Source organism: Nanorana parkeri, unplaced genomic scaffold, assembly GCF_000935625.1.
Source record: "Nanorana parkeri isolate BGI_ZX_2015 unplaced genomic scaffold, ASM93562v1 scaffold301, whole genome shotgun sequence".
Lineage (NCBI taxonomy): Eukaryota > Metazoa > Chordata > Amphibia > Anura > Dicroglossidae > Nanorana > Nanorana parkeri.
In genome coordinates, this window is record NW_017306569.1 from 1,067,969 (window position 1) to 1,084,429 (window position 16,461).

At 38.4% G+C, this 16,461-nt stretch overlaps 1 protein-coding gene across 8 annotated transcripts in view; it reads right to left on the reverse strand.

Moving 5' to 3' along the window:
- Positions 1–1,894: 1,894 nt before the first annotated feature.
- PTPRZ1 (protein tyrosine phosphatase, receptor type Z1) overlaps positions 1,895–16,461 on the reverse strand; it is a 175,276-nt gene continuing 160,709 nt past the window's right edge. For all 8 annotated transcript variants that reach the window (XM_018557755.1, XM_018557754.1, XM_018557753.1 and 5 more), the window contains 9 exons: positions 15,636–15,771; positions 13,081–13,227; positions 12,328–12,421; positions 10,452–10,525; positions 8,647–8,775; positions 7,569–7,715; positions 7,232–7,374; positions 5,137–5,272; positions 1,895–2,130 (listed from right to left, as the gene is read on the reverse strand). In XM_018557755.1, the coding sequence (XP_018413257.1) occupies positions 1,990–2,130; positions 5,137–5,272; positions 7,232–7,374; positions 7,569–7,715; positions 8,647–8,775; positions 10,452–10,525; positions 12,328–12,421; positions 13,081–13,227; positions 15,636–15,771 (1,147 nt within the window). In that variant the 3' untranslated portion in view covers positions 1,895–1,989. The remainder of the gene's footprint in view (positions 2,131–5,136; positions 5,273–7,231; positions 7,375–7,568; positions 7,716–8,646; positions 8,776–10,451; positions 10,526–12,327; positions 12,422–13,080; positions 13,228–15,635; positions 15,772–16,461) is intronic.

Genomic DNA, 16,461 nt, shown 5'->3' on the forward strand with positions numbered 1-16,461 from the left:
GGAGGTAGTCATTCTCATATACAGAGATATTTTTAGCAAAATCTTCTTGGCCAATGTGTCACTCTTCTGTGGAAAAGAATAAGGCCTTGTTCACACCAAGCGCGTTCCAGGAGCAGAGCAGTTACAGACCGGAGAAAAACTGCGTCCAATGCATTCCAATGGTATTTTTAGCTCCAGTTCACATTGCAGCGTTCCGTTCCAGAGCAGGTCCAGAGCAGGTAAAAAAAACTGCAGCAGGCCCTATTTTACCTGCTCTGGAACTCATGCAAACGCATCAAAAACGCATGCAAACATCTGGAACACACTGAAAGCCCATTTTAAACTTAATTTTTTTTTTTTTACCAAAAACGGCCCGGAACGCATAAAAAATGTTGCACAAACCACTGCACTGCGTGTGCAGAAACTCATGCAGATCTGCTCTGCATTTGGTGTGAACAAGGCCTGAGGCTCTAAGTTCCTTGTGTGCCATTATCATTTTTTGTAAAGTATTGCGGTGGTTAGTTACTTCAGGATAGATGATTATCTCCCTGGCCTGTGTTTTGTTTGGTTGTACTGGATGGACTTTTTTCAGTCTGACTATGTATGTAACTATATATCACCCTATATAATATTATTATTATCATTATTATTATAAAGGATTTATATAGCGCCAACAGTTTGCGCAGCGCTTTACAATATAAAGAAGACATTACAATCACAATACAATTCAAGACAAGATGGTAAGGAGGATATCTGTAAGTACACAAATATTGAAAAGTTCTCGTTTATTTTCATTTTTTTTACAGTGTTAAAATGACATGCAAAAAACTGTTACTTTGTTAAAGATACACATCATTGGGCAATTCATTTTGTCAAAATAAAAACAATGTATTACTGAAACAACAATATGGATACAAATAACTGCAAAACTGGATTTTGTAATAAAATATAAAAATCTACAATTATAAATATAAATTTGGTCCATGGAGTACCTAGAACAATATTTACAGTACTTGTTAGATTACTACATTACTACCTTCTCAGGTTGGTATGCGTTCTTATTTCTTGAAATGGTAAAAGTACCAAGAACGATGATATTTACATTCCTGTAGTAAAACCACTTACAAAATTCTAACATACTAAGCGTTATCACATCTAAGTGTTACATAAAACATGTTCTTTTTGGAAAAGCACATTGCTATAAATACAAATAGCTGAGAGCGTAAAAAATCACTAGTAGAAACTAATACTGAGTAAATATAGCACAAAATCCATTCATAAAAAACACTGTGGGTGTTGGTGAAGTTTTCTTTCTGTGATGGATGGATCTATGTCTTCCAAAAGGCACACATTATTACTTGTAAATGAGAGGCAGTAGTCATTTGTTACAAACAGTGCTGGAAGAATATTAGAAAGATATATACTGCAAGTGATCAGTTCCTTCCACAGTATTGAAGCGGAATTAAACCCTGAACACTGCTGTCATTAAAAGTCACAACCTCATTGGTAAAGATAAAAGAGTGCTTAGTAACCAGTGAATAAACCATTAATACGAAGCTTATTGTGTATCTCTTAGCGATCTTTTTCGCTTCCCTTAACACTAAAGCCAGTGCCACCTTACAAGTGGTCTGGCGTTTGTTTTACCTAACTGCTTCTATCTCAAATCACGCTGTTCATGAATCTCGCACATGCCCATACCAGGAAGGAAGCATACAATATCCGGTAGGAAAAGACTCGTGAGAGCCTTGTTGGAGATGAGTGCTGGCGTAAACAAAGGCAAGGCCATCTGCAGATTCCGGCATGTCCGTGATGCTGGAAATCAGAATAAAATTGCAAATGTGCAAGTGACATCACAGCTAACAATTATAGTGATATCCAAGGCAGGGAAAACCTGTGGAGGATTTAATGCCTGTCTACAGTATGTATGGAATCTATGTTTGCTGAAAAGTTACAAACTTGAGTTTAATTACGCTTTAAAAACTGAGCCATGACATAGCATGTGGTTCATAATTATACCAAAGACTCTAAGCTTTCTAAAGTATTTCCATCAGGTAGCGCAGATCCATTACTCTCCAGACAAGCCGCTGGACTCTCTTCTTGCCGGCTGCTTACAAGACTCAGAATAGCCTTATATAAGAACTGATACTGGTCCTAGAAGTAAAAGAAAGTGGAAAAATAGATAAGGACAGCAATATTTGTTATTACAAAACCACTTCATTGGCAAAATTAGAGATGAAGTACTTATTGTCGGTTTTATCAGGGACAGTCCTTGGATTTGAACATTTGTACTAGAAAAGACGTCTGTTTTTTCATTTTACCTTTAGAGTTCTGTTCCGCTCTTTAGTCTCATGCCACTGAGCAATTTCACTTCTTCTTGACAAGCACAATATTTGGAAACACATTGCTTTCAATGTGATAAATTGATTGTGGACAAAGGGTTTTTGTGCAGCAGCATGAGCATGACATTAATATTACCCAGCGAGTTTAGTCTTTAAAATCCTCTTTATCTGAATTGCATTGAATTCTCATATTCTTAACAGACCTGAGTCAGTTAAGAATCTTGAAAGTACATTGTTTTTGATTAACCACTTTTAAGAATACAGTACGGATTTGCTTTATTGATTAAAATAGTTTTAATACTATATTACACATGACCATGTTACGTGTTACCATTGTATACGCAGTTATGATTACCACATATTTATTCTTGAAAATCCTACATTTTATTAATGATATCCATTTAATACTTTTACTTTAAACAAGTCTAATAGATGAATTATCTAGCCAGCTTAGTCAATATGACAAACAGCAAGGGGCTGTAACCCATGACAACCAATCTATATACCCTTAAGACTTCTGAAATCAGTGAATTAAAATCAAATTGTTATCTGGTTGATATAGTGACTTCATTTCAAGCTTCTGTTTTTGTCTTTGCAATAACCTACTAAATATCTACTACTTCTCCCCAGGAATTCGTTTTACATTGTACAAATATTACGTCTAATGTTAGCGCACTCCTGATTGGGGGAGGTGGGGGTGGGCTGCTCCTAATTATCTTAGACCGAGGTGTCTAATATGTATGATTAGGAACAAGGAAGAAAACAGGAGCAGGAGTCCTACTACCTGGCACAGATGTGTAGACAGGGATACAAGTGTATTGGCAAACAAGTGGTAGACTGTGGTGGTATTTTTCCATTGTTGAATAATTATGTTACCATAATCAACTGGTGGAAATCACAGCAAGGAAACCCTAAATGGCCCAATAATAACAAACAATGCTTCTGATTTGAGCTTCACTTGTAATGTTCTCCTTAGAGGGCAATAATACATTCTGCTGTTGCCTGGGGGTGCTCATTCCTTTATACAGAGATTTTTCAAGCCTAAAATCTTCTTGGCCAATGTTTCACTCGTCTTTGGAGAAGAATAAGGATCTAAGTTCCATGTGTGCCACTGTCATTTTTTGTAAGTATTGTGGTGGTTAATCATTTCAAGAAAAGTGATTATCTTCCTGGCCTGTGTTCTCTGGCAAATATATGTACATCAATAGGCAGCATAAGCCATTTAGGATAACTGCCTATGATATACAGACAATTCTTGAGGTATTATATTTCTGCTCAAACAGGGGTGTGAAAATTAAAAAAGAAAACTACTTGTCCAAGGACTAAAGTGGGGGCCCGATCTACTTGTCCCTCGTGACAATCTACGTACTTGTCGTGATACAAAAATGAATCTTAACAAAAACTGTATTTAACAGTGCTAATTTGCAAGCGAAATTCAGAATACATGGCACAGGGCAACACTGGATGGCAGTATGGGGTACTGTATGGGCTGCTGCCCAGCTACAACAATATGGCACACAGTGGAATGGGGGCAGCACTCAGCGTACACACACACCAAGCCCTACATGTGAGTGCGTATTATCTTTTCCTTTTATTTTTTATTTATTTACTTTTAATTTACTTTTTTAATTAATATTTGTTATTTTTATACTTTAATTTAATTTTTTACTTTTTATCACATTATTTTTTATATTTCTTTTTTTTTCTTTTCTGATTATTGATTGTTATTTTTTACACTTGTAAATAAATTTTCACTTAACTTTATTGCTATTACACAGGAGCTTACAAGCACCTGTGTGATAGCATTCAGAGGTGACAGGTTCCCTTTCTTTTAACCTGTCGCCTATAACTCCTGTAACAGCTGAGATGGGAAGGCTGCGAGTGCAGCTCTCTTGTCTAAGTGTTTACACAGAGCAGAGCGGATTAGGACATTCTCCGCTCTGCTCCCCGATCTCCAACCTGATCTAATTTGCTGTGGTCCCGAGTCTCCCAGAAAAGCAGGAACTCCGAAGACCACAGAGGGTAGGGAGCCAGCGAGTGGGGAGGGAGTCGGCGGGCGGTGACCGAGATGGCGGCCGGGGAGAGATGCAGATGGCTGTACAGCCGCTCGAGATAATTTCTACAAAATGGCTCCCCCTCTACATTTAGCCCTGCTGCTTGCCCGAAGCAGGGCTAAATGTAGAAAAAACTGCCTGCCCGGTGCTTGGAACTGTATGTCTCGTGCATTGGGCGATAGGAATTCCACATCCCTGTCAAACATTAAAGTGTATGCAAACTTTAACAATTAACTTCTCTTATATGCTCTTAACATTGTTATTGATTTCAGTCCAGTACACATGAAGTTACATATATGATGAATGTCTATCCTGAGCAACAGATATTCTCTGTACTGTCAGAAACTGTACTTAGACTGAAAAAAAAAAATAACACAACAAACACATCTAACGGCTGGTAATGCAATATATTACATTTTTGTTCTTGGGTTTAGATATTTTTACAATGTAAGTCATGTATTAAAAGAACTTCACACAGACCATCAGCCATGCTGGGGGCAAGAGAACAGCTCCCCAACAGGGTCACAAAAAGCAGTAAGCATGCAGTAAATGGATCAAACGTTGCCCACTCCACCCAAAAAATAACAAAAATGCTGTGATGGAATTTTACTTTACCAAGAAAAGTTAATTTTGTGTTTCAAGACTCAAACTGAGACCCTAATAGATTGCTATATTTATACCATAGATACAAAGCTCCACAAAAATAGGCACATAGTGTTGTTTTTAATAGTAAATTAGAAAGACTGTATTATATATTTACTCACTATGTCTGAAAATAGTCCAGGTCGCATCAGATTAATCATCTTGGTCACTTGATAAACATCAACAGAATTTTCTTTCTCCAACTGATTCATGAGGGTGGACAATGCACAGAATGTTCCTGCTGTTACCCCTCCATATCTGAAAGAAAAGGACTTCCTTGTAAACTGCTACCATGTAGAATATACAGTATGTGCGCATGTATATTCCATGAAAGCTACGTAAATAACTAGTAAGAACAATAACAACTTATGCTCTACTGATTTGAAAAAATACATTATATACTTATAAGAGTTCAAGTGATCCAATAGCCTTTTTATTCGATTTGTAAAAAAAAAAAAGAACTAACATTGGCTAAATTGTAAATTTTATAAAAAAAAGCTATATGTATGTACATGGGGGTGGCCATATTTGCTCATGACATGACATGAGCATTTCCTATTAAATGGTCTTAATATCTATGTTTAGTTCTTCATAGAATTATTTACTCAAGTTTTATTCTTGGTTTTTGACACTAATGTTAGGAGGCAGGATGCTCAGGTTTGGTGAGGCGTTTCAAACACCATGTCTATTACATAAGCAGGCTCTGGTTCCTGTGATCCTCTATCCTGTAATTTTTTTTCACTTAACTTTATTATTATCACATAGGGGGCTAAGAATCCCCCTATGCGATAGCAGAGATGTGACAGGTCCTCTTTATGGAGACATCAGGGGTCTTTCAGACCCCCTAATGTCACCTAGGGACCTCCAAGGAAGCGGATGGAGCAGAGATCTGCTTCACTAGCTTCTCTGGAGGTTCTGTTGCCAGAGAGTGACAGCAGAATGCGGAAGTGATGTAATATACATCACTTCCGCATTCTGACACGGAGAGGAGCTGAGCTTGGAGGGAGATTGTGTTCTGATCTAACTGCCTGTTTGTAAATTATGACAGTTTCCCCCGTTGACGCGCAAGTGTCCACTGTCAAAATATGTCCTGTCCTGAAGTGGTTGCAGTTGTGTTCTTGGTATTGTTTTAAACAGCAGGCAATTGCTGTTCAGATACAAGTGATACCCGGGCTCCGCTGTCCCCCATGCAGGCCCGGGACCGTCACGGCGGGTCTCCCACATTGATTGGAGGGAGATCAGCAAGCTTCCAGCCACTCTTAGAGCCAGGATAAGAAGCTGGTAAAGCAGATCTCTGCTTCATCAGCTTCTTTGGGATCCCTAGGTGACATTAGGACGCGTCAACATGCAACATGCAAAAACGAAAATTGTGCCACACATATTACATATGGTCATGAACGTCAGAGTGAGAGCAATAATTCTATGGCCATCAATCACTGTTAACACTAAATAATGAGCAGCAAAAGCTTTTAAAGCATCGTCTACAGAAAATGATGGGTATTGTAGTTTGTTGCGGTTTCACGGGCGAACGCAATTTTAAAGTTGACATGTTTGGTATCTATTTATCCAGGGTGACCCCGTCTTTTATACTTTACCATTTTGGGGGGTATTATATTCTTTTTCTGTGCACTCATTTTCATTTTAGTGTATTTTATCCTAAAAATAATGGTTTGATAAACATTTGGGCAAATACTGTGAGACAAAAAAAATTGCAACTAGCGTTTCTTTATTCTGCATGGCCTCTGCTTTCAGAAAATATATAGTTATTTGAGGGGTCTTAAGCTGTTTTTCAGCCAAAATTTCAGATTTTATCATGTGTGTGCAAATAATAAGAAATTGCTCTGGACCACAAGTGGTTAAAACAGTTTGATCCTACTTTATTCTTCACTGTTAGAGCAACTAATCCTACAATGAAATATGACAATACATTATTTGTTAACCTGCTTTATCTTGTTTTCCAATAGTTTTTTTTCCCAATATAGATTGTTAGGTACTTATCTGAAATGACCACCACACATTACCTCTTCCCATTAATACTGCATTGTTATCTACTTGCAACTCACACCACAAGACATCATTTTTATTATTCAGATACAAGATGATTCCCCATCCAATATTTTATCTTACAATCCTTTCCTAAGATGGAATACATATACAATGCTATAGTGTTCATTTAGAACAATAAATATACGGTTAATTTTACACGGCCTTACTTACTCGTCATGTACAACAATAGGCCCATCTTTATTGGCTGCTTCTTCTTTGATCAGATTTATAAGTTCAAATGTCTTACTTATTTGACTGTCAGGATTTGGCCACTTTGGACAATGGAAATGTTTAACTTCCAGCACATAGTCATCCTACATAGATGATAAAGAAACTCCAATGAATAAGGTACACTTTATGACTGGCAGTTAACCAAATAATATGTAAACCCTTTACATGAACCCTTTTTTCATATCTATTTACAACATTTATGTGCAAATTCAGTGTTTTATGTTACTGTTTCTGGTACAATTCTAATCATTTATAACATGTATTAGGTTATACTTACTTGGGTAGCTTCTAAAATAAAATCCTGGATTATCATTCTTTCCTCATTTGACAGACAGATATGGTCCTCCCCTACCATGCTCACTGTAAAATTTTCACAGGCAATGGGTTCATCTTTGTTTGGCCAGTAAACAAATTCAGCTTCAGCCTGGTAAAAGAATATTCATTATAAAAAGTTGTAGAAATTATTGCAAAAATACATAAAATCCATCTGCATGTTTAAAGGTGAGGCGAGAACATTAAATCTGAACTCCAATAAGATGTAAAAAGGACACAATTAAGTCCACATATGTAGCAGTTACATTAAAATAATTCAATGAGTTTTACAGTGATAGAATACGAAAAATAATTAACATAAAATCCTCTGCACAGCAACAATGAAATTTAAAGTGTAGGGTTAGCAAACTAAGCAAGTTAGACTCTATTGCTTTTCTCACAGCTGAACATCTAAATTTGTAAAAATACTAAAAGTAGGAGAGCACACATGGATGACTTCATCAGAATCACTGTCCAATCACAGGCTGGGGTAAGTCCTGGGCCAACCTATATTGCTTTACTGCAGTGCTTTCTGTAGTAATGTGCAGGACCTGGCTGTACTGTTTGGCAGGAGACTTGCAGTAAAAACAGTTCAAATGTATGTATTTAAATTGTGTATTTGTTTGGTTTTAAGGGCGGACTCGGTACAGACTGCCAATGTACTTTTTTAATCTCAACAATCTGAAAGTAAAACACTTTCTTAAGAACAACACAACACATCTTTCCACTGCATTGTTTATTCAACCCTTATTAATTACTTCAAATGTCCAAATGAACAATCTTCTTTGTTTAGAAGGAGTAAATGATGCTCACCTAGCAAATGTGTCCCAGCAAGTGAATGTCCATGGTGTAAAGTGAATATTTTAAGTAAAATGGACATGGGTTCACTTTGAATACTCATGTGCAAAGGAGAAAAAAAAATCATGCCAATCAATGATTTGGCATTCAATGTGAAACATTTACTTTGAAAAGTGAGAAGTCTGTATTCTAGTATTCTATATAGTTAACCAAATGCACTTCCAACAATAAGACTGGAATCTTACCATATTTGGGTTATCCACAAACATTACAATTGTCTGTGAATTGTGATCCCAGATCATCCTCCAGAAATCTTTGATGGTATGCAGTAAGGGATGCTGAGTGATTATAAACTCATTGCTTTCATGATACCCCTGAAGAAAGAGTTGAATTTTTTATTTACAGTTATTTACAGGCACACGCATGGAGTTGTTACTTATAAGCATATGTTACATGAAATATATAACTTATATAGTTATATATTATATAAAGGGAACCTGTTGTGACAGAAATATGGGAGCTGCTGCTAATGACAGTGATGATTTTGAAGGTGCTTGTCATCTTTAGCCGTACCCACTGTGTTGTATATCACATAGCCCTGTCTGCTGCACTCTGTATGTTCAATAGTTGTGAGCGCTGCCGCTCTATATGGTACATAGTCCTGACAACTACGCTCTATATGCTATATGGTACATTAAGTATTCCTGACTTCTGCATTTCACACATTATTTTCTATGTTACATAGTCCTGATCCCTTTACTGTGTACCTTATGTTGTATGTTACATAGTTCTTACCAAAGTGTTCACTGTTTCAGCAGTTGCTAATGGGTCCACAATGGTTTTAACCACGTTCTTTTTTAAAGTGGAAGTAAAGTGTCCTAAATTAAAAATTGCAGACAGGTAGGTTTTTTTTAATAGAACAAGAGACCGTGTAAGTCCCTTCTGCCAAGCAATTTTCTTTTTTTTCTGTGCACAGACCCTGCATGCCGAGATGAAGTAACTCCTGTGCACATGTGCAGGAGTTACATTATGCTGGCTGGCCATTCAAGAGGCTCGAAAACCCTGAACCTGGAAGAAGTTCTGAAGTGTCAGACACCTCGGCCCGCCCCTCCTCTTTTGAAGTGTCGGACAGCTCGCCCCGCCCCTCCTCTTCTGAAGCGTCGAACACCTTGGCCCACCCCTCCTCTTCTGAAGTCTGAAGGGAGACAAGTGAATTAAAGGCAGGGGTGAGGTGTTCTGAGGAGCAGAACACAGGGAAAAGGGGTGAGAGGCCCTGATATGGTTTGGGATATGTACACAGAAAGAGGTGAGAGGCTGTAGGAGTTGCTGATAGAGAGAACAGGTGGGGTTGGGTTCGTTATTGAGGTGTAATCGATATGACCTGTGTCTGCTGGAGGGTAGATCTCTATGGCTATGCATGCTCTCCACAGATACATTCACCACTGTTGGCAAAATTCGCACTGCCCCAAACAGGAAACTGCAATCCAGCTTTAAATTATTAGGTTTATTCAATAAGAGGATACATGCAGTAGTCCCAGTAAGCATTTTAATGTGTTTGGTTTTCAAATACAGGTGTGTTTTTTATTGGTAGATCTCCTTGAGCTCATCATTTGAAAAGTAGATCTTAAAAGAAAAAAATGTTGGCACCCCTGGTATACAGGTTAAGTCTGCCATAATGTCCTAAAATACTGTGCATACTAGCACATTATTGCAGACACTTATGGAGGGCTTTTAAAAAAAAACAACCCACTTTACTTCTGCTTTAAGGTAGACACTCTGCCTCTGAAACTCACATGTGGCACTCTAATTAGGGCATATTTTGAGAGTGTAAGTACTGTAGTATATGTGTGCAGTCCATACAGTAAACAGACTTGGGTTCTATTTAATCATTTCCCTTTAAGCTGGTCTAACTCTTAGGTGTCATCGGGCTATGTTAATGTGGTTTGCTATGTGTGCCATATAATTACTTGCCTCAAAGTACCCCAGTGTGCCACTTAAAGCCCACTGACGTGTCCCCCCCCCCGCCCCCCTAGGGCCAAATTTTACTTACCATGATATATGATGCATTAATGTAATCTATTCCGTCTCCAACCAGGGATGGCAGTCCTACTCTTGATTGCTCAACTGTGAAATATTAAATAGCAAAACAGTTACTGTAAGAAGCAGTGCTGGATTTACCACTAGCTACATCAGGTCTGTGATTCTACCAATGCTGTCTATGTATGATAATTAATAATAACATAGACATGTCAGATGTAACATGCTGTGATTTTGAATTACTTACACTTCCTGCTTTGAAAGTGCAAATTACTTCAGTTGGGCAAAGCAATGCACACTGGGATTGCCTTGTCATCAGCAGAGCATTGATAGGAAATCTCATCTGTAATCTCACGAGATCTCAGGGAAAGGCATTTTCCCTCCCCTGAGATGATGTGCATGGTCACATGTCCTAGTCACATGTGCCATAAACCCAGGAAGTAATAGGAGAGCTAGTAATCTGCCCTTAGTAAACATGGCCACGGTCAGAAGGAAAGAAAAACAAGGTATGCAAAGAATACCAAGCCTGCAGTTATCTAGTAGTATGTGTTTGTAGATTGTCATTACTAAACATTTCTAAAAGTGTGTTTGTTGTTATTTTAAAGAGATGGGTAAAGGTCCGCTTTAAATAGATACAACAGCAATGCCCTAATCTGATTCGTTAAAAAAAAAATTTTTTTAGGTTGTTTTGGCTGAGACGCCAGATTTTTTATCCAGTGGTAATAGGCCTGAATTGAATGGGTGGAATTAGTAGCCGCAACAGATCTAAAAGCTATAGGAAAGTTTGGTACTTTGTCACAATTAGACAGTGGCAACATATATTCATAGTAAAACTTTTTTTTTTTTTGCAGTATCACATTTTATTGTAAAAGTTTAATAAAATGTCAAAACAGAGTGCACAAAAAACATTTCAAAACCACAACCCCAGAGTGCAGAGACCATGTGGTCTATATTCTAAAATAAACATTAGAGTGTAATATTTCATACATAATAACCAACCATATAGCGGGTGGCTGGAGAGTATGTAAGCAGCTTGATTAGAGGGAAAGACAAGGTCATTTTTACCATGCAATAGAAATTAGAGTGTATTATTTCAGTGGCAACAGCCACAAATATTGTACAAACTCAATGCACACTATGGGACTGATTTATAAATGTGTTCATTGCTCCTCAGCACCATTTAGGGGTGCTGGGCTAACGGCATTCCCTCAGCTATATGCTGGGCAGAACATTTATAAATCAGCCCCTATGTAAGCATCTGTTGTATGTCCAGCTGCAGAAAAATTATGCGTGGCACCTTTACAGTGCTTGAGTACTGGAATATTGCAGAGGCTGCAGGCGTTAGTAATGGCGGAAGACCAGCAAGTTTGCAGGAGTTGGTAGAGATGGCAGGCCAGCAAGGTTGGCTGGAGCTTGTAATGGTGATAGGCTAGTAGAGGTGGAAGGAGATGGTAATGGTGGCAGGAGCTAGTAATGGTGTCAGACCAGGAGAGGTGGTAGTAGCTGGTAATAGTGGTAGTCCATCAGCTGTGGCAAGACTGGTACAAGACAACAGAAGGGCAACAGTGCAGTGTCAGATTCCTTGCATCACCTTTCAACATCTCGTGGAGTCACGAGGCGGCCAAACAAAGTCATCTCGTGGCCCAACGAAGTACTGATGGGGTGGTCATAATAATCTGGCCACTCAGTGTATATATATAAATATATATATATATATATATACACACATGCACACAACAAAGTTTAACAAAGAACACTCTTTGCTGGTCATTGATATGTTAAAGGAAAATTGAATCAGCCATGACAGGATGAAGTAAAAACATTTCCTTAGATTTAGATGTTTACACAAACACACATATCCAAAAGACAACAACTGTATAACCACACACCGGGTATGATGGAAGACGTTCTATTTTTATCCCTGTTTTGTGCCCTTAATGCTGTGGAGTAGTCACACTGGAGGATGTTGGGTTCGCTTAGCAACTGAAAGGACAACAGAAAAGTTTTTATTCAACAATAAGCTAAAAGGAAAATGTTCTAGGAATCATTAAGGTAGCTGTAAGATATAATAATCCATGCCAGATTCAGCTGTATTCTACTTGTTTTAGATGAAAGAACATGACATGAGGTTACTAATAAAATTAATGACTACATTCTCCCATGAATGAAGGTCATTTTTAATTGCAATTTCCTATATTGACAAGTGTTTATTAAAGTCTTAGATTGTCTCTCGTGCTCTCAAAATTGGCCACAAGACGTACAATGTCTGTTTTATAAGGTTACGCTGTTCAAGGTTTCTTCTTTAAAAAAAAGGTTGCCTTTCTTTCAGAGCACATTCGGCTAATAAATAAGAAGGAATGCGCTTCTGTTTTCCATTCATTCAGGAAGAATCGGTTCTTATTATGTACAGAGTGTCATTTTATCAGACTCTTCTGTCAGTAATAATGTGTTGTAGAACATACTAGAATGTCCAATACTAAATTTATGATTAGGCCTTTTTACAAAGCTCAAGGTAAATGCACTAAAGCTGCAAAATTATATTAGAACATCTACATTTTGTCCTCAAGAGAAGTATTCACATAAAATAAAGGAATGTACAAAATACCATTGATTCAGGGTTCATGAAATAGTACACGACTTACCTTGAACTGCATCTCCAGTCTTGTTTTTCCAGATGGGCCCGTTGTTAGAAGAGCATTAACATAGGCATGAATGTGATTCTCTGGTACCTCTGTTTCTCTGCTCAGAATAGCCTCCACTAAAGCATCGTGAATGAAGATATACTGCTCCTAGATGTGTTCACAATAAATATTAAATCCTTTTTGTCTGAAATAATGTAGCATTTAAATGATCAAAAAGATTACAAAGAATTTTAGGGAGTGAAATGTGGAAAAGGGTATCATACACAGTTTACTGAAATTCAGGATTCCTTTTGGTCAAAATAATGTAAACACAGTTTGTCCATTTAGTGGTGCATTAATCACTGTTGTCTTTGGTACCCATATATTTTATTCATATATTTAGAATGCTCTATTATTTTTCATGAAGTAAAGCTACAGGGCTGTGGAACATTTGTAAAAAAAATGACTTTTCCAAGGACTAAAGTGGGGGCCCAATCTACTTGTTTTAACCAAAACCGCATTTAACTGTGTTAAGAAGCACTTCTCATTGGTCAGCGCGATCACCTGACCACAATGACTAACGCTTGCTTGCAATTTGCTAACGAAATGCTGGACGGCAGTATGGGGTATAAATAGTACACCAGTACTAGTGAAGGAGGAGGATCATCCACCAAAAGGTAAGTATAGTGGGGGAAGGTGGCCAGATTTAAGCGGGTAATTCCATTTTCCTAAATTACTTGGGAAAGTGAACTTACCACATTGTGTGTGCCGAGAACGCTGCTGCCTGGCTACCACAGCCCTAGGCGTGCATTTAATTGCATGCATTTTGCTCCTGTGTCACTGATCACATAGCCGATAGGAGAATGGATGTTCTCAGGTCTGCTCCCCGCTCTCCGTCCTGAAATTATTGCCCTGGTCCTGGGAACCCTAGAGGAGCAGGGACCCCAAACATTTTTTTAGGGGGGGGGGGCGGCGGGGGGAGGGAGAAAGAGGCTGCTATACAAGTGATCTAGGAGGCTGTACAGCCTTGCACAAAAACAAGCTGCGGCTTCCCCCGCTCCACATTTTGCCCTGCTGCGTGCCCAAAACAGGGCTAAACGTAGAAAAAAATCCTCACACATCGTACGCGGAACTGTATGTCCTGGCATCGGCGATATGAATTCCGTACCCCTAAAGTCAACAGCTTATGGCACAGTAAGATGAGTATTAATAATGGTATGTATGAACAATGTATATCTAATTAGTGAAATAAGGGTAAAAATGATCAGTTGATTTCTGGTTTCAAAATGTCCAGTCACTTTCACCAGCCCTTCTGGCTTTAAAATATCCAGTCACTTCTATGACTCCTGCCTCCCACTGATGTTATCATTGTTCACCTACAGCACCTACCGTGTTTCCCCGAAAGTAAGACACTGTCTTATATTTTTTTGGGCTCAAAAAAACACATTAGGTCTTATTGTCGGGGTAGGTCTTTTTTTTTTAATGTACAACAATCCTCACTTATTCATGTACAACAGTCTACATGTATTCATGTACAAAAATATGGTGATCAGGGCAATCAGGGGTGCCGTACCTTTCCAACAGCAATTTGCTAACCAATCGCTGGCCAGAATGAGCGAAGTGCAATTTCACTATCGGTTCCTCAAAGGCGGAGTGCATTTGGTATCACTCCGTCTGTGACAGGAGTCGGCGTTATAGAGGAAGCATCGGCTTATGCGGCTCTGCTCCCTCAGGTGCCGCCTCACTTCCTTTAGCGCTGGCTTCGCTGGCACCGCTGATTCTCTCCTGCCTCTCCCACGGCTCTTCAAGTTCACCCTTATGCCACCACCAGCCCTGCGAATGGTCACAACTAGGTCTTTTTTTCGGGGTAGGTCTTATATTTTAGCAATTCCCAAAAATAGTACTAGGTCTTATTTTTGGGGTAGGTCTTATTTTCGGGGAAACAGGGCAACATGAGACACTGTGACATACCACACAACTCAAAAAGAAACAGACTTTACTCCCTATGCTGTGCTTTATAAATGTGCTGGAGGATTTTTTTTTCCTAAAGCAGTGGCATGGCTGTGGTTAGGCCACATTTGTCTTGGTCTTTTCTCTGGACAGCACTGTGTTTCTCTGAAGAGAACTGAAAGACATCTAACTCACATTAAACCAACTTGTGCTATCTAATCTTAAAGCTGCTCTCTTACTGCTGCCCATAGAGTGCAATATCTTGCTACTGCCTACCCATTTCTGCCATTGATTGCAATATAAAGAATCACTGCTGGAGCCAAATCTACCAGGATGGCAGTTCAATGATTCCCACATGTGTAGAGTGTAAATAATGTAAAATGGACCTTAATAAAGGAAAGACCCATTTCTGACCAGAATATGAAACAATCTCCTGAGAGTAGTTTATTATGTATAATATTGTATGTGACCCTGTTAATTGTATGTATCCCTTTTAATTTGGGAAACCAACTCCAAACATTTAAAAATATATCAATATGATATTTTTAATAGGGTTTGGCAACATAAATTGATTTTAATTTGATTTAACAAATATTGTATATAGAAATGTTATTTAGATTTCTCACCTCTGTTTGCACCAGATAATTCCTCTGTGACCGAATATGCTTTAGAAAGCCAAAAATGTTTACTGTTCCTTCTTGCTGAATTTGCTGCAACATACTATCCAAAACTATGTATGTTCCAGTCCTTCCCACTCCAGCACTGCAGAACAAAGCAATAGAAGAAATTAACCGGAGTTTAGAAAGGGGCAATATTTAAGTGTTTTTGAATTCAACAGGTTTTTATTCTTGTAGAAATAAATGCACAGGTGTTGAAAAATAAGATTTATTGGTGGAAAATGATTATCAGTGTTTCCACACAAAACTGTGCATTGTAGTAATGATTCTATTATGCAAACTTAAATAAAAGGCTCCACAATGCATTTTTAATAGAACACCCAATCCAACTAAGCTTCATAATAAAATCCCTTCTACTCACATGCATATTATTTTAGGTGTAAAGTAATAGAGGTTTTGTGTAAATGTATACTGCCCTTGGTACTAATAAAATGTATTATAATCCAACTTCATGTAGTATCAGAATATCTTGTATTTGTTGCAAGAAAAGAAGAAGGACCACAGACAAACTTAGAGAGAACTCAGTGGAGCTGGATCTATAAGAGTCAGACTGACAGGGTGCGCATAATTATAGAGTATATACCCTACATGCCTAAAAATATTTATCTTGTAAAGCAAAAATGTAGGGGTCTATTCACGAAGCTGCAGAAGGATCTGGCCGTAGCTTCGACCGATCCTTCGGCTAGCTTCGGCCCCAGGACCCCTTCGGTTCAGTAGAACCAAAGGGGTGCTGTACGGGCTATTCACAATAGCCCGTACAGCTCCCGATCATGGC